At 43.0% G+C, this 26599-nt stretch overlaps 1 protein-coding gene across 1 annotated transcript in view; it reads right to left on the reverse strand.

Moving 5' to 3' along the window:
• Positions 1–26599, reverse strand: part of LOC101689246 (chondroitin sulfate proteoglycan 4) — a 67025-nt gene that overhangs the window by 18245 nt on the left and 22181 nt on the right. The window contains exons 8-11 of the mRNA XM_045079430.1: positions 22496–22672; positions 14377–14575; positions 10851–10982; positions 1656–1828 (exon numbers count right to left, since the gene is read on the reverse strand). Coding sequence (XP_044935365.1) covers positions 1656–1828; positions 10851–10982; positions 14377–14575; positions 22496–22672 — 681 coding nt within the window. The remainder of the gene's footprint in view (positions 1–1655; positions 1829–10850; positions 10983–14376; positions 14576–22495; positions 22673–26599) is intronic.

Genomic DNA, 26599 nt, shown 5'->3' on the forward strand with positions numbered 1-26599 from the left:
TATTATAAAAGTAGTTTGTTTTCATAGGAAAATGTCTGTCAAACAGCATTCAGATTACCAGGCTAGCCCCCTGTGGTAGATTGCTCTGTTGTTCCAATTACTCAGGGCCTCCTCTCTGTGGGTGACTAACGGACCTTCCCCAGGCCACTGACATCGGGTTCGCTCATGTGACTTTCTTTAGTCAATGAGATGTGAGCATAGGTGACACATGGCACATCTGAGCCCAACTTTAAGAGTCATCACGAGGCTCTACCTTCACTTCATTTTCCTCTGCTCTAAATACAGCCGCTGCCCAAGAGAGGGGCTGCCCTTTGACCTTGGGTCCTGGAATGAAGGAGAGACAGAGAGCAGACCCACATCCGCCCCACAGACTGTGTATAGTCTCCACTTTGTTACTGTTAGCCACTGAGATTTGGGAGTTGTTTGTTACTACTGCGTAAGTACTGGATGCTGGCTACCATATTCACTACAGCTTGGTTGGACTAAACGCATCTAACAGAGTTTATATTTTCAATGAACACTAGTGGAAACTCGTGCTTGAAACAATCACCATCTGAAAAAGTGGGTTTTGTTTTGTTTTTTAAAGAACTAGGGTTAGGGCCAAGGCATCTTTATAGGGCTGATATCATTCTTGTCATTATTCAAAATGCAAACTGACCCTGGGCAGGCTTTGATGCCTTTGGGCACATTAAGCTCCTTAGAGAATTTAGTTTTTGACCTAATTTATTTTTTCTTCCCCTAGAGCGCATCTGTAAACAAGAGAATTCATACTTCCTCTTTTCGGTGCTACACTCAGAGCTTTTGCTAGCCTCATGATCTGCTCCCTTAAATGCATTGCAGACAAAGGCAAAGACAAGGCAGAAGCCAAATTCAATTTTGCTGCAATGCACAGAAGAGAAACGGCTTGGAGGTTAAAGGCGGACATGTGGTTCAGTCTTGCTGTTTCTTCTAAACTTAGCTTTGGAGTAATTATTCCTTAGAATTGTAAAGCCACAGCCAAACCATCAATGAAATCCATGTACACACTGTTTAAGAATGGAAAAAGAAGGCTGAATGGCATCAAGAATTAATTACATTCAAGAAGACCATTTGGGAATGTAGACTTGTAGAAAATAAAATCACATACAAGCAAACATACCTAGTAAGTCACATTCCTAGCATGCAAAAGAAAAAAATATATATATCAAAAGGCTTGAAGACTTATCCATTTAAATAAAAAGGTAAGTGGATGGTGGTGATGGTAAAATGCTGGTGAAGTTTAGAACACATGGTTCTGGATACAGGTTAAACACACACACACGGATTATGTACATATATACATGCTAAATAATGTATATAATTCTACACGTTAAATCTAGATGTACCCAGACATATCCTGAAGAATTTACTCCTACACCTCTGCTTTGGGTTTCCTTTTAAATCTGTTTTCATGATAAAAGGACTCCTTTTCATTTATTAGACACAGAGTTTGAAGTTGCTTAGAGTTTTCTGAAAACTGTGTGTGCCAAGTGTTTCGTTTGAAAACCAGCACAGCTGAAATGGTCATTGCTTGGGCCAAGGGGTGCATCGGCTGGGCTTCACAGGGTGAAGACAAGCAAGGGGCCACCGTGCAGAGCCTGACAGCCCTGCCCACCTGCGTGGACACCAGGACTCACCAGATTCTGTGTAAACACAGAAACATCCTCCGTGCTGTTGTCAGAATTGACTCGAACCAGCCTTCCGAGTCTAGGGGAACTTATAACCGTAAATGTTACAGTTCTGTTTCCTGTGCTGTCCGCGTCATTGGTCACAGCTCTCAGGTCACCAGATGAAAGGGGCTTCATGGAACCTAAGTGAAGATGAAAACATGCACTGACGTGTGAAGCATATGAAGGCTGCCAGTTAACGAAATGATCTTTATAGACCCCTGAAAATTCTGGAAAACACATGGTTACATGGGGGGACTGGCTAGCATGAAACTGTACCTTGAGGGGCCAGTGATCCCCAAGGCATCTACTGAAGGACGTGATTTGCTCCTGGGGCTGGAGATGAAGGAGGAAAATCAGATGAGATGAGCTCCTCCATCCCGGCCTGCATGGCTTACGGATCTCCAGAGAAAAGAAGCAATGCCAGTGTGTGGGCCCTGGCTCAGAGTGCAGAAAGGGGAGCGGCTGGGTGCCCCCAAAAATGCAGGAGACAGCACCCTCCCCTGGGAGGACAGGGGTGTCCTGGTTGATGGTGGTGGCAGGTGCTCAGTGGAGTATCCATCTGTGGACATCTGGGGAACAAGTCACATCTGGGGGACAAGTCACTCTTGAACAAACATGAGACATCTCCAGAGGACCCCAGACAGGCAGGTTGCAAGGACACTGTGGGGAGGGAAGGGGCTGTGCAAATGCCAAGGGAGGAAGAACTGGGAAGACATGAGTTTGTGTGCTAATGTGACCACATGTGGCAACTCAGAGCTAGAGAGCCTGGGTGACATTCACGTTAGAGCAGTGTTTCTCAAACGGTCTGTGGTGAAGGATCGGTGTTTCCCCTCTCCCCTAATCACACCTCTAGTCTTATAAAATACAATAAAATGCCACAGCAATGTCAGATTGCTATAAACAATTCTAAATACTTTCTATTCTTACCAGCTCACAGATCAGAAGATCCGTGGACCACAGTTTGGAGGCAGAGAGTTGGAGCACATACCCGTTTAGTTTGCACGGGTTTGGGGAATGTCCCCAGCCAGAGAGGGTGGCAGGGAAGAGATTCTCATAGTCCTCCTGGTCCAGAATCTCACCTTATCTCTTCCATGTTAGCCCTGGCTAAGGGCTTTATCATTATGCCTCGCACAGGTCACCCTTGGAGTAGGCACCCGATAAATTGTTTACGAAGTTGAGTCAACCACCCAAGAATGACTAAGCCTCTTGAGTGACATTTGTTTTGGTTTACTTACCAAGCATCATAGCCTTAGAAATCAAGGGCCACCAGTTATCTTATTTAAACCATATCAGGCTCTTAAAAGTGGGGACTGACTACAGCTAACACAAGGGGAAGCCAGCTGTGGGTAAGATTTTCAGATGTGCAAGCATTGTTCTGAGCCTTCCGTATGGAGGCTCCATTTAAAATGCAACATGGGGCACCTGGGTGGCTCAGTGGGTTAAAGCCTCTGCCTCTGGCTCAGGTCATGATCTCAGGGTCCTGGGATCGAGCCCCGCATCAGGCTCTCTGCTCTCCTCTCTCTCTGCCTGCTTCTCTGCCTACTTGTGATCTCTGTCTGTCAAATAAATAAATAAATAAAATCTTTTAAAAATAAATAAAATAAAATGCCTAGTGACAAACGCAAACATGAACAAGAGGAACTCCATCAGACTTCAAGGTGTCTGCTCAGCAAAGGAAACCATCACCAAAATGGAAAAGCAGCTGATGGAATGGGAGAAGATATCTGCAAGCCACATCACTGCTAAGGGGTTCACATTCGAAATATACAAGGATCTCATCCAATTTGAGAGCAAAAAAAACCAATGAGCACAATTTAAAAATAAGCCAAAGATGTGAAGAACTATTTTCCAAGAAGACATAGAAATGGTCAACAGGTACACGAAAAAGGCCTCCAAAAAAAAAAAAAAAAAAAAAAAAAAAGAAAAAAAAGAAAGAAAGAAAAAAAGAAAAAGGAAAAGGGCTTATCATCCCTCATCATCACAGGAATGGGAATCAAAACCTCAGTGGGGTATCACCTCACACCTGTGAAGATGACCATGATCCAAAAGACAAGAGATGACAAATGCTGATGAGGGATGTGGATAAAAGGGAAGCCTCGTGCACTGCTGGTGGGAATGGAAATTGCTGCAGCCACTATGGAAAACAGTATGGAAGGTCCTCAAAATATTAAAAACAGAACTACCATCCAGTGCAGCAATCCCACTTCTGGGTATATATCCAAAGCAAGCAAAACCATTATCTTGAAGAAAATAATTATATATGTAAGCACATATATAATATGTATTATTTAAGCTTTAAAAAAGAACGAAATTCTTTTTCATTTGTTGTCATTTGCAACAACATGGATGTCTCTGGAGGGCGTTATGCTAAGTGAAACAAGTCAGACAGAGAAAGACAAATACTGAACGGTATCACTTACTTAAAAAAAAAGAAAATTTAAAGAAAACCAAAAACCCCAGCTGAACTCATAGAAACAGAGAGTGGAAAAGTGGTTGCCAGGGAATGGGGGGAATGAGAAGAGGTTAATAACAGGTACAAGCTTGCAGTTATAAAATGAATAATGAATTATATAAAACGAATGAATAGCACTATACTGTATAGTTGAAATTTGCTAAGATAGTAGAACTTAAATGGTCTCTCACACACACAGAAAAGGGAAGTATATAAGTCGATAGCTGTTTTAACTTGATGGGGTAATAATCCTTTCATAATGGATATCAAATCATCATCCTATATACTTTGAAGAGCTTCAAATTTTTTTAGTTATACAAATAAAATGTAAATCTGAAAAATAAAACAATGTGAAACAGAGCAAAATGTCTGAGCCCCTGGGATAGGCACTAGGATCCGGGGGTGAGGCAGGAATGTCTGGTTGTGTCAGCCTCAGGAACATACTTGCGCCCCGGGTCAGGACTGCCTCGGCACAATTTTGGCTGTTACACACAAGTACTCAGGTGATGCTTGCAACTGCCTCCCACAGTTCTCTTACTTCTTTGCTGCTGAAATTTTTGCAGACACTGCCCTCTTCCAGCTTCTGGGGCTGGGGGCCCAGGATCTGAGGTCACCTGGGGAGGCCAAGAGGATTCATTCTGTAGCCTCAGTCAGTGTTACATAAAGTCAAAACTAAGGCTCACTCTTTGTTACCTGCCAACAGAGGCTTTCCTCATCCCATCTGGTGGATCGTGTATTAATGTGTGCAGTCTTTGGACACCCAAACTTCTCTATCTTCAGCTTTTTTCAGACCTTGTTCCCAGTCACTGTGCCTTCTTAATTATCTCCTTGCTATAAAAGACTCTAATTTTCACTAATCCTCCCCGTCCGGAGCTACCTTCAGCAGGTGGGGGATGGGAGGGACTCTTTCTTTAAAACAATATCATTTAATTTGGGAGAGAGGACCTACCAGAGATGTTCCAGGCCAAGAGCACTTTTTTCCAGCCAGGTTTATCAATCCCTCATTCCCATGTCCAGCTACCTAACCCACAAGGGTTCCTAGGGTTTCACTCCTAGTCAGCAGTCATCTGGGCATGCTCAGTCAGCAAGACTAGCCGGCTCCATGTTGTAATGGCCGGATGAACGTCTTCTAGCATTCAGCCCAGTTCACAGACTTCTAAGGTTCAGCCCAGTTCACAGAAAGCCAAACCTCAAAAGCCAAACCTCATTTCCCCCCCAACCCACCTCATTTTATCCGAGCATTGATAGTTTCATCAGTAATCTCCAGGCACTTAATTTAGGAAGGATTTCTCTCAGGTGCCACCCAACTGAACACTCCATAAAGTAACCATCCTACAAGGAGTGTGGTAATAAAAAGGCTCATAACCATATGTGTTTGTCAAGTCCTCGCTCTATATGCACCTCTTCGAGATTTGAGAAGCCAATCAGCATGTTAAAGACTAAGTCTCGGGGTAAAGAAATCTACCTTATTCTTCTTTGAAATCCAACATTTCTCAAACATACTTATCTCCTCTTGTGTTTGTTTCATGAAAAGCAACCACCTCCATCATGGTCACCAAACCAGAGGGCCTTGCTCATTTCTTCAACAGACATTATCAAGTATCTCGTACGAGACAAGCCGTAAGAAGGAATAGAGATATACTAGGAAGGAGCATGGACAGTCTTGCCATTCCTTTTGGATACTTGATAATCCTAAGAAATACAGATTTGTTTCCTCACTAAGAAGGGATAACAAGTCTCTGAGAGGTTAAATGATTCGCCTAATGGTCAAATGTAGGTCTCACTGACTCCAAAATGAGCATTTTTGTTTTTATTTTTTTTTTAAGATTTTATTTATTTATTTGAGAGAGAAGAGATAGCAACAGAGATAGTGAGGGAGAGCACGAGTCAGAAAGGAGAGGGAGAAGCAGGCTCGCCGCTGAGCAGGGAGCCCCATGTGGGACTTGATCCCAGGACCTGGGATCATGACCTGAACCGAAGGCAGTCCTTAACTGACTGAGCCACCCAGATGCCCCTCAAAATGGGTATTTTTAAAGTTGACACTATATCGTCTACACCGTACAACTTTAAGATCAGTGCTGGAATGATAACTGAGTTAGAAAATGGGATGAATCATTCAACAAACCCAACAGATTCTCCTTTCCACCTTCTGAACATGCTACCATGCCTCTTCCCTAGTCTTCACCTCTGCAGCCATCCTGTGCCCTCTGGTATGCTCCCCTCTTTGTTGCCATTCATTGCAATGCTACTCACTCTGCATGGGCAGCTCAGGAACTACCTTGCCAAGCAGCGCTCCCTGACTATTCCAGTCTATGGGGAATTTCCCTCCTGTGAACACGTACAGCTCACCAAGTCTATTCCACTCACTGGACCCCTAGCATATGTTTTGGATGGTTAGTGTACTCTAGAGGGTAAGTCTCCTATTTCCTCAATTAGTAAGCCTTTCATTTTTTTCCCTTAAGGCTTGACAATCTTTTCTTAGAGCTCTTAATTATCTCCCACTAAGTCTTGCAATATTCAAATCAGTGTTGCAAGATTAACGAACTAAAAGGTTTTACAAATCTCTGCTTTAAACTTGAGCAACACACTGTGATTTCCTTCTGCTTTCTTCTCTCCCTCCATTCCCACAAAGGACAGATGGCCCATCAGTGAGATGTGATTCCCTCTGTAGCGTGCTCGAACCCCAGGGGGATTGAAGGGACACAGTCTGCTATGGATACCCTTCACCAGTCAGCTTATTTTCTAGACCAGTTTGACAAAACTCTCAAGGTCAACCCCTCCTCAACACTCTTTGTAAAAGAGCCAAGCACCGTTTGGATCTGTACAAAAACTGGGTCCCAAGGCCACAACATGTTCTAACATGTCACAACTAAGGGTAAACAAACAAATGCATTTCATGGTAGCATTCAAGGTGAAAACCCGGTTATAAAACTTTCCGGGAAATAAATTTTGCAAGAAGAAATAGAATGTCCGTGCATTCATGTGTGTGTGTGTGTTTATGTACACACATCTATACGCAAAATAATGAAAATACACATTAAGTAGCCATTTTCTCTCTGTGCACACACAGAGTTCATTTAGAACTGCAGTCCTCCTTACTTTAAAATAACGGAGTTACAAAATGACTTTCAAATATGGCAGGGCTCAGAAGCTATGTTAACCTCAAAATATTCACCCGTTAAGTATTCTTATAAGTATTTTGGCTCACTCTACAAAATCCTTACAGGTCTCAAGTCAGGGCCACTTTTTAAGACTAAGTCCACAAGGAAGTCAAAACAGTCTGGCCAAAGTCTGCCGGGCGGCTGGAGAGAATCCAACTGGTACGGGATCAGTGTGAGTGAAAACAAATGTTGACTGATGCCGGGTTGCAAGATTTTCCTACTCCAAGAGAGTGAAACACACAAAATGTCTACGTCATCATTGCTGTTGATTAAATCACTATGCGTATTTTCCTGGTTGTGTATAACCATCCATCAATAAGATCAAGGAGACAAAATAAAAAGCCTCTATGATGACTGCATTCCCTGAGAACGAGTATTCTAAAAATTGAGACGGGCCTGGAACACAGGCACGCCCGGAAAGGAGAGAAGCTGCCGTGATTCCAGCACCAGATTTGGGGTTGGAGTTGGCACTTGCTCTTGGGGCTTATGATTCCTGTTAGTTATATGCTTTGTAACCGCCTGAGCCCCAGGGTTTTCTATCAATTTTGCATCATTCTCAAACAGAGGCGATGCAACTTACTCTTATATACGTTATTTCCTTGAAATCCCTCATACAATCCAGTGCGGTAGGCGCAAATGTAAAACACAGCAGAAGCACAGGGTATGAATAGCATCTGGATGTCCATTCTAGAACAGGAATAGATTTCCTGCTATTATGGTTTTATAAAATCTATTGTTCTATAAAAAGGAATATGATTTCCCTGATATTTCAGAACATATAGGTCAACTAGAGTCCGACAAGAGCAGCCGGACCTGACAGCTGACACCTGCAGTCACAGAGGGAGGGGAGTACAGAGACCCCCACTCCTCTCAGTCAAAGCTCTGCCGAATGGATGATGGAGGCAGAAATCACTCAGAGCCTGCTCCCTGCAGGACCGGCCATGATGGGAGGGGGCAGTCCTCAGGGAGGAGGGGGAGTACGGCATCTGTCATCATCCCCCCACAACTTCACACAGCCGCAGGGACCAACATCCTCGGGCGGCCACTGTAGAAGCCAGCTGAGCAAGGCTCACTTGTGTCCCTAGAGAGAGGAGGGGATGCGGTCATCGGAGCCACAGCCACGCCAGGGACTTCCGAGGCAGAACCGAGTGGGCCTGCACCACTTGGGACATGAAGCTAGGAAAAGCCTCAACGACAACTGGATCCACTGACCCATAAGGTCCATTCCAACTCAAAAATCTGTGACTGCAGTCATCATTCCCACCTCCACTCTGGTGGAGATTTTATCAAACGTAACAGCCACTTAATGGAGGTGCCCATGAAAATCCAACCTCCCTCCCACTGGCCACGAGCCGGGGCTGGAAACAAGTCACAGCCAGGGAAGGGAGGGTAACTCAGAAACCAAGAATAACAGACCACAGGTGCTAGCTTGGGGGAAGCTTGGAGAAAGTTGCCGCTCACTCGGGGCTGGGTCCAAATATTAGACAGAGGGCTAGGAAAATGATGTGTTTTGCATAATTCCACAAAGGTGACAAGGGAATCTGGGCCCCTTTCATATATTTTTCTTGCTGAACTAATGTTCAGTGAAACAGGTGCCAGAAACACAGAACTTCCTAAACTGTAGTGGCTATAACTCTCCTTTAATCTGACACAACCGTCATCAGTTACGAAACCAGACTTGAGCCAGAAGAGATGAAAAGTGTTTCATCTTTTGCAGATTTACTTTGATTTTAGAACACTTTTTTTCTTTTTTCTGGTAGATTACTGCCTTTTTCAGAAGACTGGGGTGTAGTAGTTTGCTTATTTTTAAACACTAAATGGCACCCTCGTTGCCTTGGGAAAAAAATCGATAGACACATCACAGTTATTCCCAGAGAAAAATTATAGAATATAAAAAGATTTTGGAATAGAAAAATCTGTGTTAACGTATCTTTAATTGGATTTTAATAAGATTTCTTTTCATGAGCTCAAGCGCTTCAGGCAACTAAAAATTGCAACATTTCTCCTCAGACACTGTGTTTCTGCTGAAGTTACAGTGATGTTTCTCCAGGTCTACCTTAGAAGGATGTGAGCCTTATGCACCATTTACCGGTTGCACAGCTGAATGACATCATCTCTCTAAGCCACAAATCCCACCAGCTTCCTGTAAATGTATCACCTACCTCATGTGCGTGTAAGGAGTAAAAGACTAGTACCGTCCGTGCCCAGCCCTGCGGACCTCAATTCTGGCTATACTTCCGAACCACCTGGAACTCAAAAAAATATGATGGCCAGGCCCAACAGCAGGGACTCCCCATTAAACTGGGGTAAGTTGGGGCCAGGATGCAGCTGTTTTTGGAAGCTTCCTGGTTGAGAACAACTGGGTTAGAACGACCATGGAATAATCATAATGGATAAAGTGATTACCATCTTTCTCCATCTCTGTTTGACTGGTAACACGTATCAAGTACACAAGTGACTGTGTAAGAGTTTTTTGGTTTTTTTTTTTTTTTTAAGATTTATTTATTTATTTGACAGAGAGAGAGAGAGATCACAAGCAGGCAGAGAGGCAGGCAGAGAGAGAGGGGAAGCAGACTCCCTGCTGAGCAGAGAGCCCAATTTGGGGCTCTATCCCAGGACCTTGGGATCATGACCTGAGCTGGAGGTAGAGGCTTAACCCATTGAACCACCCAGGCACCCCAGGTTTTTGTTTTTTGTTTTTGTTTTTTACTGTAATATAAATTTTATCGTTTTTCTATTCAATCTATCTTACTGCATTTTTAAAAAAATAACAAGTTTAAGAGTTTTTTCTTTTTTCATTCCCCCTGCCAGGGGCTAAGTCTTTCCCTATCCCTGCTGCAAGGGCATTCAGCCAGAGGCTCACTTTGATTTTTCCATCTCACTAAGCTGAGATTCTGGGCAAACAGCAATCCAGAGGCTTCAGGCCCCTGAAGCCAGCACTCAGTGAAATCCCTGATGCGCACATGGTTTCTATATTTAGAAAAAGAAAATCCAAGATCTCGATGATCACCACAGAGCCTGGCTCTCCTTGCTTCATCAAGGACCCTAAGGAGAGAGTAGGGGAATGTGGATCACAGGTCTCCCTTCCCATGGCCCTTGGCCAGCGCCAGCACACCCTCTCTGCCTAATGAGGGAGGGGAAAGAGACAGGGGGTGGAGAGAGACAGCCTTGCGTTTGCCAAGTGCCTGCAAAGAGAGGAGTCTTTCAGGACCTTTGTAACTGTTCTTGGTATCACTGTAAGGTAAATGATGACACTATTTAACCACGCAGGGAGTGCTTTCTAAATAAACTGAAAACCACTTCACCCCAGATGCTCTCAAGTGAAGATCTTACCTGGAGGGACGCCTGGGTGACTCAGTTGATTAAGTGTCTGCCTTTGGCTCAGAGGCATGATCTCACAGTCCTGGGATCCAGCCCTGTGTCGGGCTCCCTGCTCAGCGGGGAGTCTGCTTCTCCCTCTCCTTCTGCTGCTCCTCCTGCTTCCGTCCTCCCATACGCTCACTCTCTCTCTCCAATAAATAGGTAAAAATTAAGAAAATAAAATCTTACCTGGAAAGATGCTCAGTCCTCGGTTTACTTCTAAGCTAAGGGTCAGGGTTCGAGCGGTGATGCTAAAAATCTGTCGAGGTGCAAAGTTCAAACCATCGGTAACTTGAAAATTAAAGCCTCCTGACATGGGTCCTTCAAAAGAAGAATTACATTCTGGTCACCCTGGCTGTTGGGCAAAAGCGATCCACTTTCGCCCTCTCTCCCGCAAAGCAACCCCTATCAACTAGAGAAAGTGTTAATAGAGTCACTGAACTCCCCAAATCAAATACTGCCAAAATGTGATGCTAGAAGAACATTAATAAAGGTCTAAAATCCATACTTACCCGTCCCCCTTGCCCCTTCCCCATGACTTAATAGAAGAAAGTGTGACCTCCAAGAAATTTAAAAAAAAAAAATCTTTTTAAACATATTCACCACCTGCATTTTATTATTTTGGAATACATGCATGTCATGTTCATGTGTACACACACACACAAGCAATTTCTAAAATTCTGATATGCCAAAAATCAAAACTAGGGGGAAGAAAATAACACTTAGCCCCTCCCTCCAAATAATTTCTAATTATTCACTGATCTCGAACTAGCTCTTTTCTGCTAAGGTGGTAAAGAGCGGGGAAAGATCCAGGCCGGCTCTTGTTAAACTCCAGCAGGAAGAGAACTGTACCCCCACACTTCTGTCAAAGGGTTAGTGGTATCAATAAAGTTATAAATGAACGTATGCATGTGTGAGAAATTGAGACAGGCCCCCTATCGATCCCATTCCCAGGAGAGCTTTACCAGTCTGACTCACAAAGCACCAGGCGAGCTCCCAATGTAGACAGCCTGATGTTCGCATTCCCATCCCCCTTTGAAAATGTTCAGCCAGCAGTAAATCTGGAGGCCCCCAGGTCTTTGCATCATGTAATGGGTAGAAATGTCCTCTTTGTTGCCCTCAGGGACATGTGGCAAGGAACAAAGAAGGCAGGGTCAGACTCTGCAATTATGTACAAGTACTGCCTTGATAACGCAATTTAATAAAGGGCTGGTCGATGGCTTGACAGCCTCTTGAGTTTCTGAGTCTTCACAAACAAATGCTACAGACTTTTAAAAAATTTCCCAATACACTCAAGAGTCATCGTTTTTAAAAAGAGAGAGAGAGAAAATTGGGAGTCAGCCTAATTTCGAACAGGGGACCCACGATCAAATTTTGTTGGTTTGCTTGCTTTTACTAGAAGTAGCACTCTGAAGTTGCATTTAATGAAATATGAGATGAGGAAGAGAATGCTTTCTGCCCCTCGGCACTTTCCACATTTCACGAATCCAGAAACAATGTGGAAACGGAATCAAAAGGGACCCTATCAAAATACGTACTAGAATAGCATCCTGGGAAAGCCCTAACTTATCACACTGACTATGACCTTAGAGAGCAAAGGAGGGAAACACGAAAGGAGGGGAGACCTGTAGATTTTCTGTTGCGTAACCCCAGATCTTTCCGACAGTACTTTGCAAAGGGCAGCCTTAAAGGACACAGCCTCCCACATCTTGGTTTTATCAACCTTCTTAGGTTGTTATCTGAAAAATGAGTTAGATGAGTGGTAGAGCACTTGGCAAATATAAATGCTAAGAGAGACTAACGAAACCAAAGCCTTTGTTTGGGGCTGATGATGGACAGATGGAGCAGGAGAACCAACTGGTCTCAGCAACAGCCTGGTCTGCTCGGGGCTCCAGCCACTTTGCGGGCCATTACGGCCTCGGTAGTCAGTTAGAGAATGTAATGGATTGATTCTCAAAGAGAGTTACCTTTAACTCGCCTTCCTGCCTTTTTTTTTTTTTTTAGGAGAAATTATTTCCTCTACCAGCCAAAAGTGAACATGGATCTGGTAGTGGACAAATAAATAAATCCAGAGAGCTAATTTTCATTTTAGTCCTACAAATAGCAAGTGCACTTCTTTAACCTGCCCTGTCCTTCAGTGGGGGCGGCTGGCGGAGAAAGCACAGCTTCAGGGTCAGTGCAGCTTACTTCGTTCTGAGCCTCAGTTTCTTCATCTTTAAAATGGGGTCACTACTCCACATGGATCAGAGGACTTGTGCAGAGTAAATGAAATGGGTCTCGTGACTGAGCCACCTGTAGCACCAGGGATAGCCAGAGACTCAAGGATTCCTTTTCCTTGCAAACTGCATTGCTGTAGAAATCTGGAACTTCCCTTGGGGGAGTCTCCAGAGCCATTCTCTCCATTTTGATAATTCTTTAAAAAAAAATAAATAAATAGCCTTACTAGGCCCTCATCTAAAAAGACTTGGATTGTTGGTATCTAATAATCAAAACCACACAAAATTGGAGGAAATTTCCTATTACTTCAGTATCTTTTTAAATGAATCGTATTTTATTAGTCAGCTCATTGGTATACATTTAAAAAATGAGAACATACCTACATGGAAAAGATCACCCAGTTTAGAGACAAGACTTTGGTTCCTATGTGGGGAGATTTAGTATCTCATCACAATAAAATTAACCCCACGGGTTCCCGGGCTACAGGCTTAGAACTACTAGTTGAGAGCATTCACATAGTAAATTATCTTCAGATTATTTGGGGATTCTTTGTACGAGCTGCAAAGATAATCAGGAAATCACTACATCTGAATTTAGAAGATTTTTTAGTCTTTATTTTCTTGAGAACATTTTTCCAAGAAGTTCATAAAAATGGCTGACCAGCTCTGACTGGTAACTTTCCCATCATGCTCCCTGGCTCACGGCCCCCGCCCCCATTCCCTCGGCAGCTGGGGGAGTGGGCTCCTTCCCCCCTCCATCCGGTGACAGGGGCAGCCTGGAAACAAAGCCAAACTGGATCACCCCTTCCTCAGATTTACAAAATTACTGATTAACAGACGGAAGAAAAAAAGCCTTTTAATGTCCGGGTCTCTTAGGATTACAGCTATCTTCATTCATTAGTTTATTCATGTGTTTATTTATTTAACAACTATGTTTTGTTAACAACTATGTTTAAGAACACTAAAGTCTCCCTCGCGTCTGGAACACGACCTGGCTCATAAAAGATATTCAATATTATTTCACTTCTTTCAACACATTTTTATTGAGCACCTGCTTGTTCTCCTCACTTTTTGAGGTGCTGAGAACCTTAGAGCAAAGAAAACAAAGATCCTGCTCTTGTACCCTCTGGTATAGAAGACAGACAGCAAACAAACAAACAAAGCAGTCTAAGTTACAGTGGCAGGAAGTCAGGAAGGGATGGAGAGGGACAGAGAAGAGATGCTATTTTAATGGGTGGTCAGGAAAAGGCTCTTGGGAATGTTCTATTTGAGCCTAGACCTTACACGACCATGTGAGTAAGCCAAGTGTGAGTTAAAGGTACTCTCTGATGTTTGCTATCATTAGCCTTACTACAACGTGCCACTTAAAAAGAAATTACAGACCCCAGGAAGTCTTTAGATGACTTGTGGTTTTCAGTCGCAACTACTAGGTTTGACTATCATGTTAACCTCTGGTTGAAACACATTTTAGTTTTGCATTACTTTTCTCTATGACATACCCGTGTGTACAAACACTAGCTGGCCCTTGTTGATCTGAGCCTGGGTGAAGTTCTGGATGCTTCGGTCGGGAAAGGACTGGAGAGCCAAATGCCCGTTGCTGGGTGGAGTGACCCAATAGGTGAGGTCCTGCGGGGAGGAGTCCTCGTCTTCCGCACAGAGGACACTCCTGGTAATCTCAGTTACAGAATTTGCCCATACCTTAAAAAGAAGAGAAGCATAGATCTTGCAAAGACCACTTCCGATCATATCACATAAGTAAACCGGATACTATGCTACTCTGGCCTCTTGCACAAAGATTTAGAAACTAAAGCAATTCGTTAGAGCTTTTAAAGCATGAAGGTCCTTTTTTTTTTTTTTTTTAAGATCTTATCTATTTATTTGAGAGAAGGAGAGAGCATGAGCAGGGGGAGAAGCAGACTCCCTGCTGAGCAGGGACCCCCCCCCCTTCCCCCGCTCAAGCAGGGCTCTATCCCACGACCCTGGGATCATGACCTGAGCCAAAGGTAGAGGCTCAACCGACTGAGCCACCCAGGCGCCCCTAAAGCATGAAGATTGTAAATTCAAAACAGACACAGAATTAAATACCAGACGAAATTTGGAGCATGCTGTAGTGTTTGTTTAACTTTTGAGGTTTATAAGGTCCCAATAAAAAACAGTATTCATAATTATTTCTTCAAAATTAATTATTTAAAGTGAATATTTATTTATATAAAGTAAAATAACAAGAAAAGCTGGTAGTAACTAAACACCTTTTGCATGCCTGGCATATGCTAAGTATAGAAGCATAGGCTAAGATTCTCCATGGAGTCTCAGATCATTGTAGACCCTACCTCATAAGGTGGATTTTAAGAAGTGGATAATTTCATCAGCTCTTAAATATTGCAATGCCTCCTGTGTGGATAGCTCATCTACAACTATTTCTGAGTAATAATCTCTGTTTTCCAATTACATTTAAAATCTATTTCACTTGCCTAAACATCCTAGTTCCACAATTCATCATTTATTGAGCATCTATTATGTTCTGGTGCCTGTTCTGGATGCCTGCAACCCATCAGTGAACAAAACAGAGTCCTACCCTCACGGAGCCTACATTCCAACAGAAAGGGATGAAGGACTACAGGGAAGAAACAAGAGGCATAATAAAGGAACGAACTATAGTCTGTTAGAGGTTCATGGGCACCATGAAAAAATTTAAAATAAAGCCAAGCAAGGGGCTCAGGAGTGGGCGAATGTTAAATCAGAGGCTCATTTGAGAAAACCTGGAAGGAGGTAAAAGAGGAGCCATGTGTATATCTGGGGAAGAACATGCAGGGAGAGGGAGAAGCCCTAAGGTGGGAGCGGGCCTCATCCACCTGAGGGCAGCAAGAAGGTCAGTATGGCAGGAACAGAGTAAGTGAGAGGAGGAGGCAAGAAGATGCATCAAAAGTGTAACAGAAGGGCAAATCCGGCAGGATCTTGACGGTCACTATAAGAACTTTGGCTTTTACTTGAGTGCAATGGGGCATCGTCATGGGGCTTTTGGGGAGGAGTAACTTGGTCTTAACAGAACCCTGTGGCTTCTGTGTCAAGAACAGATCATGGAAAGGCAGGAGAAGAAGCAGGGACACTGATTAGGAGGTGACTATAGTAATCCTGGAGAGAGATGAGAGAAGAGAGTGACCCAAAGTTGTTGAGGTGGTAAGGCGTGGTCGAATTCTGGGTGTGTGTTGAAGGGGAAGCCAACAGGGGGGTCTGATGAATCAGATGTGGTGAGGCGTGGAAGAAGGCAAGGGGGCAGAATGGCTTCATGGCGGGGACCTCAACACCTAGAAAGACGGGGTTACCACCAGTTGAAATGAGGAGAGCTGCGGAGGGGGTGGGTTCTTGAAGTAAGATCAGGAGCTCAGTTGTGAACATGTTGAGCTGAAAACAGGTACTTAGACACTAAATCCCATTTGAAAGAAGGAGGCTCTTTCGAGTTTCTATAATCATGCAGTCACATGGCATTTCACGAACACTAAAAATGGGTGGCATTATCACTCACTAAATTTTCACATTTCTATCTGTATTTATAAATGTCTTCCCTATAGAAACACCATGCATATTTTCAAGCTTATGTCATTCTGTGCTCTCTGACTAGAACCTTATCATCTTCTATGCTTGATACCAACCTATTTAAAAATTTAATCCTGAGTGATTTAATAGTTACCTCTCTGATCTAAAAGACTGTTTTCTTTAGTAGTATAGGGAGTTTATGAAATATCTTAATTCTTGCTCACTTATTCCTAATAACTATTTAAACAGAATTTAAAGAAAGGAATATCAGAAATTATATAAGATTCCTAACTTTTCATGTGTGGCACAACATGCCACGTTAGCTATGTAACCTTGCGCACATGTCTTAATTTCCCTGTGCCTTAATTGCTTCATTAGTAAACTAGGAATGATAGAATTATTATATATAATGAGTGATTTAAGATATTAAAGTACTTAGAACAAGCTTCACCTGGCAGATAGTAAGAATTCAATAAATATTAGCTCTATGATATCCCCTCCTCTTCATCAGATTCAGTTCTGAGGATTAATCTAATTTTTTTAAATCATTACTTAAAAGTCATTTGGGGTGTCATGATTATGATTATTGGAACATTCTAGAACATGCACGGTAGGTTTTGTTTAATCCTCTCCATAATTTGGGGTGGGATAGTTCATCTGTTTCATGATGGTTTTGTCGATGGATGTTCCTGTATCTTGGCTTTTGGACTATGGCCACTGAGGATTTTTCAGCCCTAAACTCTAAGGGCATCAATTCTTTAACAGCTACCAGAAATGCTCATCAACCTAATGTTCAAATCATAAGGTTTTGGTCTTCAGTTAATCCATGGAAAGTCTACAGTGTTTATAAAATATATAATCGGACTATTGAACAAAATTCCACGGTCACTAATTCTACTTTTCCACTTTTCATATTTTAAAATCCATCCGAGTATGGTTTTTTCCTTTCTTTAAGAACTCACGCTGATTCGGAAACATACTGCTATGCTTGTCTCGTGACTCTGAGATGCTCATTTTTTCCAACACTGTGCACACAAAAGCTGAATAAAGCATGTTTTCCACGGCAGCTACTCCTCTATGCAACTCTGCTTTTGCCCCTTCTTGCTTCTGGAATATACTATCTTTCAAAACAACTGGAAAACCTGCCACTCAAAACAAGAACTAGTAACTTGAGGTCTTTATTTCCACTCCAACCAGATTTAGTTCAAGTAACAGCCCCACTCTTTGGGTGAGGCTTGACTGAGAGCAAAGTCCTTGGCCATAGCCATTTCAGGTAGATGGGGAGAAGAAAAACAAAGATTGAAACTTGAATGTGGAATTCCAAGTGATCCAAAGTCCACGAGACATAACAGTTTAAGGAATACATACCTGAAAAAAAATTAGCACCTTAATTGGAACACATTTTTAAAAATTCAACTTTAACTTATAAACGGAAGGTCAATGGGATTGAGAAACCTAATTATAATCCAGGAAAATCCTAATTATGATTCTAATGTTTAAAAAAAACAGAACTTTGTTTTGAGTTTCAGATGAGGAATGTGAAATGTTTATAAAATTACTATCCCACTGTCTGACCCTTCTAAGCCTTCCGTCAAAATCTCGGGCTTTGCTGCCTTAATTCGTCCACGGTCCCTGGCTCTCAACGCTCTTTTTAGTGATGACAAGTGCTTGTCAGAAACAAACAAATGATTCTATTTTTGGTATAAAAGACAACAACAAAACAAAATGTACAGTATTGAAAGCCAAAGTTGAAAAACAGGAAAATGAAGCCCCCTTGTGGACACAAATACATTTGATCAGGTATGCACCAAAATTTCTGGTGATGCTTGAATACAAAAGTACTCAGTAGAATATATTTCAGAGTAAAATGCAAAGGATTCACCAGAGTCGGTCTAATCCCAATGCCTAACTCCAGTTTGTCATGACGGAAATGATTTTCTGTACCACTGAATGACTTTGGAGACCAGCCAGCCACAGGTTCTGTGGCTAAAAGAAATGTTTAAAGTAGGTCAGGAGAAGCAAGTGTTAGGTTATGCTGGGACAGAATGGTTAATGTTCAGATTTCTGCCTTTAAACTCCTATCCAGAGTCTGAGATGCTATCAGCTGGTCTGCCCACTAGGCTCCTACTTCCTTTTCCCAGGTAGACTACAGAGAACCCTTCTTGCCCCTTGCTCCAAGCTCTGATGACAAGTAAGGAGTGTGGGTAGTCATATAGGATAATCTGAAGGTCTTGAGAATGTTCTGTTTGAAAAGTCAAAGACAGCATAAAACCCCACAACTATGGTGGTTAATTTTGTGTCAAGTTGACTAAGCTGCAGGGTACCCAGATATTTGGTTAAACATTATTCTGGGTATTTCCAGGAGAATGTTTTTGGATGAGATTAACATTTAAAATATTTTATTTACTTATCTATTTTTTATTTTTTTTAAAGATTTTATTTATTTATCAGACAGACAGAGATCACAGTAGGCAGAGAAGCAGGCAGAGAGAAGGAGGAAGCAGGCTCCTGGCTGAGCAGAGAGCCCGATGCAGGGCTTGATCCCAGGGTCCTGGGATCATGACCTGAGATGAAGGCAGAGGCTTTAACCCACTGAGCCACCAGTGCCCCTGAGATTAACATTTAAATCAGTTGATGGAGTAAAGCAGAATCACTCTCCCTTACGTGAGTGAGGCTCATACAATCAGTTGAAGACTTAAGTAGAATAACAAAACGCAAAAACTGATCCTCCTGTGAGTAAAGAGAATTCTTTTCTGTCTGACTGCCTGGGACATCAGCTCTTCTTGTTGACCTTCATATGGGAACCCAGCCCTTGGCTCTCCTGGGTCTCTAGCCTGCTGACAAAGCCTACAGATCTTGGAACGTGCCCAGCTCCATAATCATGTAAGCCAGTTCCTCGTAATAAATCCAGATATATGTATTTTTACATACATATGCACTAATCCACAACTCAGTCATGGTTTTGCTGTCAAGGAAGAGGAGGCTCAGAGAAATTTTGCTGAAGTTGAGCAATTTATAAACCTTGAACTCTGTTTTTGAACTTTAACCCAGAACTTTTAAGGCAGAGAATGCGATTCTTACCAGATAAATAAGTGAATAACTCAGAGAGAGCCAGAGTCAAATGACCACATCCATTGAAACTGGGAAGTTGTACTCTTCCTGGACCAGATCTAGGTTTTCCAGGGAAGAAGATAAGAATAAAGGAAATGGCCCTTGCCTCCAGCGACTCTTCCCTTTTTCTTGAGAGAAACGCTCTGGAATCAAGGATGGGGGCAGGGGTGGGAGCAAACTGCCTGAGCAAGCTCAAGGTTCTTGGCAGAGACTGTATTTCCTTAATTTAAAGTGAAGACGGAGACAAAGGCTAGCATATACACATTCTTCCTCTCACAATTTAATGTTCTGAAGATCTTAAATTGACAGGAATATTTCAATATAATAAAGCTATTATTAAGTTGATGGTGCCTCTTATAATGAACGGCAACTCTTAAAACGAACGGTACCTCAGAACGGAAAGCCAAACCCACAACAGGGCTTCAGTTCCTTTCCAGGAGGAAGCCCAAGAATTCACTGCTTTATTCCTTGGTCTCCCTCACCTGCAGCGGGCTCCTGCTTTTCTCCCATTATCGGTCTACATTTTAGGTCTGTCCCCTGGATCTTTCTCATCCTGCAGTTTTGCACCACAGGGCAAAGTACCCAAATCCTCGGCTGAGGTTCCTGGGTGAACACGTAGGTGTTCGGTACAACTGCTGTGGACCTACTCCCTGAATTCCACGTGAGCGGGAGCAAGAAGCCCTGCAGCTTTGGGGCTTTTTTCTTCCTAATGAAGACAGCCCTTGACCACGTGGATGCACTGAGAGAGCTCGAGGCAATCACAGGTAGCAGGCAAAGTGGCAGAGCATGGTCGTGAGACAGCCAGACTTTCCACTCCTTCCCCTAGCGCCGCGCTGGTCCTCAGTCCTCCCATGAGGAAGAGGACATCAGTAACAGCAGGTGCTCTGTAGGATTGTGAAAATGACACCACTTCCGGAAGATGTCCAGTACTGTACTCCGTAAGCACATAATAAATGTAAACTTTTATAACTATAATATAAAATAACTATAATAATATAACTTTTATAACTATAATATAAAATAATATAAAAATATAAACTTTTATAACTGTGCTTAATAATCCTGGACACCTACGATCCCTCCCTCGAGCCAACAATGCAGCGCTTAGATCGCTTTGCTAAGCATGAGTTCAGGAGATGGAAACACCCCAAGAATCTGTGAGAACAGAGGAAGGCCTACAAATGGGACCAGCTAGAACGTCCAATTCCCAGGACTGTGGAGTAAACGCAGGATAAAGTGACACGTTCTGAAGGTATCATTGCCCTTAGTTTTTCACTCAACACATAGAGGCCAAAAAATGAGCCGAGCCATAAAATAACATAAAGCACTAAAAATTCCATTCCTAAATCCAATTATATTGAGCAAATAAAAACAGATTTTTAAAAACCCCAGCCTCTTTCCATGTTTAACAACATAACATTTTCTAGGGAAGTTAGCCCCTGGTAAGCTCTATTCCTATCCACCATCTGACTACCCAATTTCCTCTGGACTTCTAAAGAATCTATTATTAGCTAGTGACCCTCATGAGTGGTGTAAACAAGGCTGAAGTTGTCAAAAACTTTGTGTGTGGAAAGATTTGTTTTTAACCAATTTCAAAGTGAACACCTTCAGATTCCTGTGTCTGGGCATACCCGATGAATGTGTCCCCTAGAGGCTGAAATGTGTGAAGGGTCAAGGATTCTTCCAGAAATGCAGCTCTCCTAAAGAAAGAAAGAGCCAAGGCAAAAGCCTGGTTTCTGAAACATGGGCCAGTATTGGTGGGAAACTGAGAGTTTATACTTTCATTTACACATCCAATCAGCAAGTATTTCTTGTTTATTATGTGTCAGTCATTGCTGGAGAGAGCCTGAAAAGGGGCTTGGACAAGTCACTGGGCTCGTGTGCTGCCACTCTGTCCTCCGCCTGTCATTTAGCTCTTAGGCAATTTCCTCATCTGTCCAAAGAAGGAAATGGTAACACATCTCTCAGTGAGCTATAAGCCCTTAGAGTGATACCTGGCACGTAATAATGGCTAGCAATTATTTTGTGAGCATTTGCTATTATAATAGCTACAACTCTTCTCCAAGCCAGAACAAATTCATGCCCAAGTCTTTAGAAGAAGGGACAGTAAGAAGGAGTGGTTTAAGACCAAGACAATCTACTGGGTGAAAGCTTTGGGATACTTGAGTGTAAACTGACACAAATGGGTTCACCAGCATTGACATCGGTATGCTGGTGTGGGAGAAAATGGTGCCATAAGAGCCAGAGGAACCCCTACGCATCAAGCCCTCTGTGTGGCCAATAGAAGCCATGACATTGCTTCAGGGCCCCAGATCAGGACAGGAGCCAAATGGTGGACATCATGTGATTGCCAAAACATGTTTATCTGTGAATGCCTAAGAAGCACCCCCAGGGGATTCTCAGAAAAAGTGAAGGGTGACGGAAGTTCCCAGAAACAGCAAAATACCCTCACATGACTGTACAGTGGTTTTTTAAAAATCCTGATACTGCTATAAGCCTTGGAGTTTTTCAGTAATAATGCTACCATTTATTGAGTCCCAACCACATGTTAGGAAGTGTGGGAGAGTTTTACATCATTTTCTCTCTTACTCCTCACAACTCTGCTTCTATTTCCCACCACCTCAATGACAGCACACTGAAGGACTAAATAAATTGCCCAAGGTCACACTTCCAATACAGGGAGGTGATTCTCACCTTCCCAAACTAACTAGAAAAGGCTGTACTTCGGGAAATACAGTGCAAATGACACCCACTCAAGAGAGACAACACGCCAGTAACTCATTGGGATTCCTCATCTCCCAATGGTTACCCAACAGAATGTCCCCATAAGAACTGCCATTTATTTAAAACCAGTAGGAATGTGTTATTCATACATACAGAGTCATATTATTTAACATTAGAAACAATACGAAAGAAAATCAAATGGGTAGCCCCAATGTTATTATGATAAATCAAAAAGCACGGAGCACCTACCTGAAGGATTCTGTTGGCTGTTATTACCGGAGCCTCATCATTTACTGATTCCACAGTCACAAAAAGAGTTTGGGGCAAGCTCTGTTTTCCAAGTTCTGAGCTATTTGCCAAGACGGTGAAATCATCAAGAAGCTCCTCGCTACCATCATGCATGTAGTAAATCAATTCATTTTCCACCTATAACCACCACCAACAGAAATCGCCAACTTACTGAAATGTGATTTTTAAAAATACGAAAATATAAAAATATGAATCAATTACTATAATCCCAATTTTTATGTCTCTCTACAACACAGGAGCATGGGTTCATCCTAGGAGGTCTGATTCTGAGTGTAAATTATGTTGGGAGGGCTAGTTTTCATGACATGATGCCAGGTCCTAGGAAAAAGGTGAAAGAGAGATGGAACAATGCAGCAGACGGTGTAGGAAAGAGAGCACTGGACTGCTAATCAGGAGACCAGAGTCAAAGGCTATTTCTAACACAGAAATATGCTCTAGGTAAGTGATCCAATCCAGCTGTCCTTTCCATGGAACAGCACCCACTAAAATTCAGACTCTATGTGGTTCCTTACAGTGACTAATTTGGAGTTGTGGATTACTTTGCTAGACAATTCAGAATGCTAGGTTTAGGCTCCAAAACTCCTACCCTTCTACCCATTTGTTAGATTTCGTTGTTTGGAGATACCTGGAGTAGAACAACTATTAAGTTACCCCAGACTTCTCTTTTCTGAACTAAGCATGCCTTATTCCTTTAACTGTTCTTTGTATGAGAGACTATACATGTAATCTCCTAGTTCTGTTCCTCCTTCAGAACACACTCATTTTTTGGGTGCCTGTCTTAGCAGATGTGGACCATAACTAGCTATCGAGCTAGCTATATAACTAGCTATCTTCTGTGAACAGAATATAGGGAAATATATCAAAATCAAATTTCTATCAAGGCAGATTTTCCTTACTGTAATAACACAAATGAAAACATTCACTTTTATCCCTGTTAGATTTCATTTTCTAATTTTCATTCTGAAATGGTTATCAAATGAATTAATTACTCCTCTTGGATTTGTAATAACCACAAATTTGATCAGAATGCCTCTCATGTCTTCAAGGCTCCGATGGAAAATACTGAAGAACACAGGATCATAATTAGAGATGAAGAAAATTTCAAAGCTAGAAGGAAAGTTGGCTTCAGTGAGTCTGTGACTCAAACACAAAATGGCAGAGAACTTCCAAAGCCCAACAGGAGTAGCTGAACTTCTGAATAAGTCTCTGGGGTTGTGTTTGTTTTGATAAAATACTGCCAGAAATTTTAACAGTTCAACTTTGCCCGTTCCTATGGTGCACTTCCTTTGAGCAAATACTTTTGATCTCTCGGAGGTGCTTCTGACAAGAGTTGAAAAGTTCAGGAAGAGTCTCAAGGGAAAGTTTTGGTCATTTGTCTACAGGTGCTATGAGAATTTCTTTGGAGTTCTGTGGGCAGAGGAGTTCCAGACCGCAGGCCTGACCACAAGTTCTGAAACACGCTGTTTTAAGCTACTTGAAAACAAACACATAAGATGGCATTGATCAGAATGTGAGAGAATTTGGACTTAAAACGCTTTAGGAACCTAGGATTTAAGACAGATTGCCTCCTCAGTATCTTTCCTGGAGAAATAGAGCATTTCTTCAAAGGAGTGGCACGCCCCCAAGTTATATGCCATTTAATATGTATTAATGTAAAAGTAAAGAGAAGATTTGGTCGGGGGTCGCTTATTTCTCAACTTCCAACACTAGAAAAATATATGCTGACCTGAAATTAAAAGATATCATAAACTTGTAGAAAATCTTGGAAGACTGAATAGTGTTTGGTTCCCTCTCACCAGTCATGTTCAGGGCAGTGTGGTGCCTCTGCTCACTTTCTCCCTCTCTCCTTGCTCCCCATCCCCCCCCCCCGCCCCGGGGTTAAAGGTGAAGTAGAAGGCCCTCCCATGCTGGACCTCCCTAACCTCATTCTCAGCTGTCTCCCCTCCCCCACCTGTGGTCCAGTCCCACTAAACCCCTGGCTGCTCCCCACCCAGCTGTTCACTCGTTCTTCCCTCTGCCTAAATACCCTCCCTCTGAGTCCACCTGGCTCAACCACCCATCCCCTCCTCCAGGCGTCTGCTCAGATGCTGCCTTGTCAACGGGACCTCCCCTGACCACTTGCTCTGAAACCAAACATACACAACACTGAAGGCTCTAGCATTTCCCAGCTCCGTTTCCTGCTTTCTTTTTCTCCATAACACTAATCTTCACTCAAGATGCCTTCCATTCCACTTAATTAATTTTTCTATTGTCTCTCTCTGCCTCCTTCTTTCTCCTACCAGGGCATTACAGCATGGAGTGATGCTGGGTTTGTTCACCCTGTATCCCCACTACCTAAAACTGGCGTGCCTGACACATAACAGACACTCAGAAACGATCTGCTGAATGAATGAAGAGCTAACATGGCCACGTGCTCTTCCAAGCCACTAAACACTATAGCCACCAACTGTTAAGGGTTGGTGGTGCTTTACATGAGAACCATGATGTTGCAAAGCCTGGCGACCTTAGAGTCATACAGGAAGAGAAAGCATGAAGGGGTCATCTGGAAGAGCCTGGACCTTGACTGTGAACAAGGCTACACAATACCATAGATCCTAGAGGGAACACACATACTTAACATAGAGATTTCAACCAACTATTCTAAACACACACTTCTCACAAAGCACAATCCCTAATGAACTGGCCAAGACAGGACTCAAATTTAGTGCTTGGTCTCTCACTTAGCATCCCTGAGGTAAACGGTAGTAAATTCAACTTGCACCAGAGCGAGTGGTCATTTTGGATGGTTTGTCCCGCCTTTGTGAAGGAAGACATGATGAAGAGATGCCCACAGGAATTCACTAAAGGATCACCGTCCCCGGATCCCCATCAGAGAAGCACTGATTTCCAAGGTTATTTCCAGCCCTCAGGATTCTCTGCTTCTTCCCACGGCTCCCTAATGCCTCCTGGTTCAGTCTAACCCTCCTGACGTGTAATTCAAGACTTTCCCCAGTCTGGCCTCAGTTCTCTCTGCCGCTCCTGAGCCCACCTGCAAGTCTTGTGGGCTATTTCCCGGCCTCCACAACCCACTCACTTTAATGCCTCCATATCCTTTGCCATGCTGTTGCCTTTGCTCATGTTGCTCTTTTGTTGTTGCTCCCTGTTTCTCCTCTGTTACCTCCCTGCTCTTTCCTTCTTTCCTCAAGTCTTGCTTAAGTGTTATTCCCTCTGTGAAGTCTTCCCTATTCTCTTCAATTAGAGTCAGATGCACTTCCTTAGCGCCACTGTGAGAAGGCCGTGCGAGGCCTCAGACGGCCCCTTGGAGTTAGAGCAAAGCTTGTGTGCCTATTGCCCCCGTCCCCCAGCATCTCCTGCGGGCAAGGAGTATGGCTCCTTACTATGCTCCTTGCACAGCAACTTGAACAGAAGGGTTTAGCAAATCTGTTCAAGTCCGTTGATAAGATGAAATCCTTAGAAGCAAAATAAAGCAGCCCACATGGGTTTACAGCTAACCGGACAAAGGTACCTGGAGATGCCAGGTCGGTGTTCATGGCTTCCAACCTGAGGAACGCACATTCCCAGGAGCTTACACAGGAAATGGTGGCAAGCTACTTTCAACCTTGAGAAAGTAATGGACATCATTCTTTTATTCATGATAAGAAAGCCAAGTGTCACACTAATACCAACCTAGCCCAAAGCAAAGAAACAGGACAGCAGCCCTGAGTTGAGCAGTTATTTTACACTGAACGCCAGGCTGGAAGTTGCATCCTGCTGCTTGACTGTGGGGACTGGGCCATTCAGCCATTGTTCACTGCGCTTACATAGGGCATGGCACAGAGTACGCACTCTGTCAGCATCTGTTAACTGAATAATGGAATGAGTAGATGAGTAGACCCACTTACGACTAAAGTGCGTCTGCGTTAACTATCCAGGTGTAACACTTCGAGCGGGCCTGACAGTGTGGACCTCCTCCAGCAATGGGCAGCCAGGGTGGCACAAGCTAGAAACGTGTTGACTTAGTAATCAAAGTGGGAGAACCTAAAGATGTTTCACCTAAAGAAGATA

The sequence above is a fragment of the Mustela putorius genome, unplaced genomic scaffold (genome assembly GCF_011764305.1).
Source record: "Mustela putorius furo isolate JIRA1106 unplaced genomic scaffold, ASM1176430v1.1 tig00000407_pilon_pilon_pilon, whole genome shotgun sequence".
Lineage (NCBI taxonomy): Eukaryota > Metazoa > Chordata > Mammalia > Carnivora > Mustelidae > Mustela > Mustela putorius.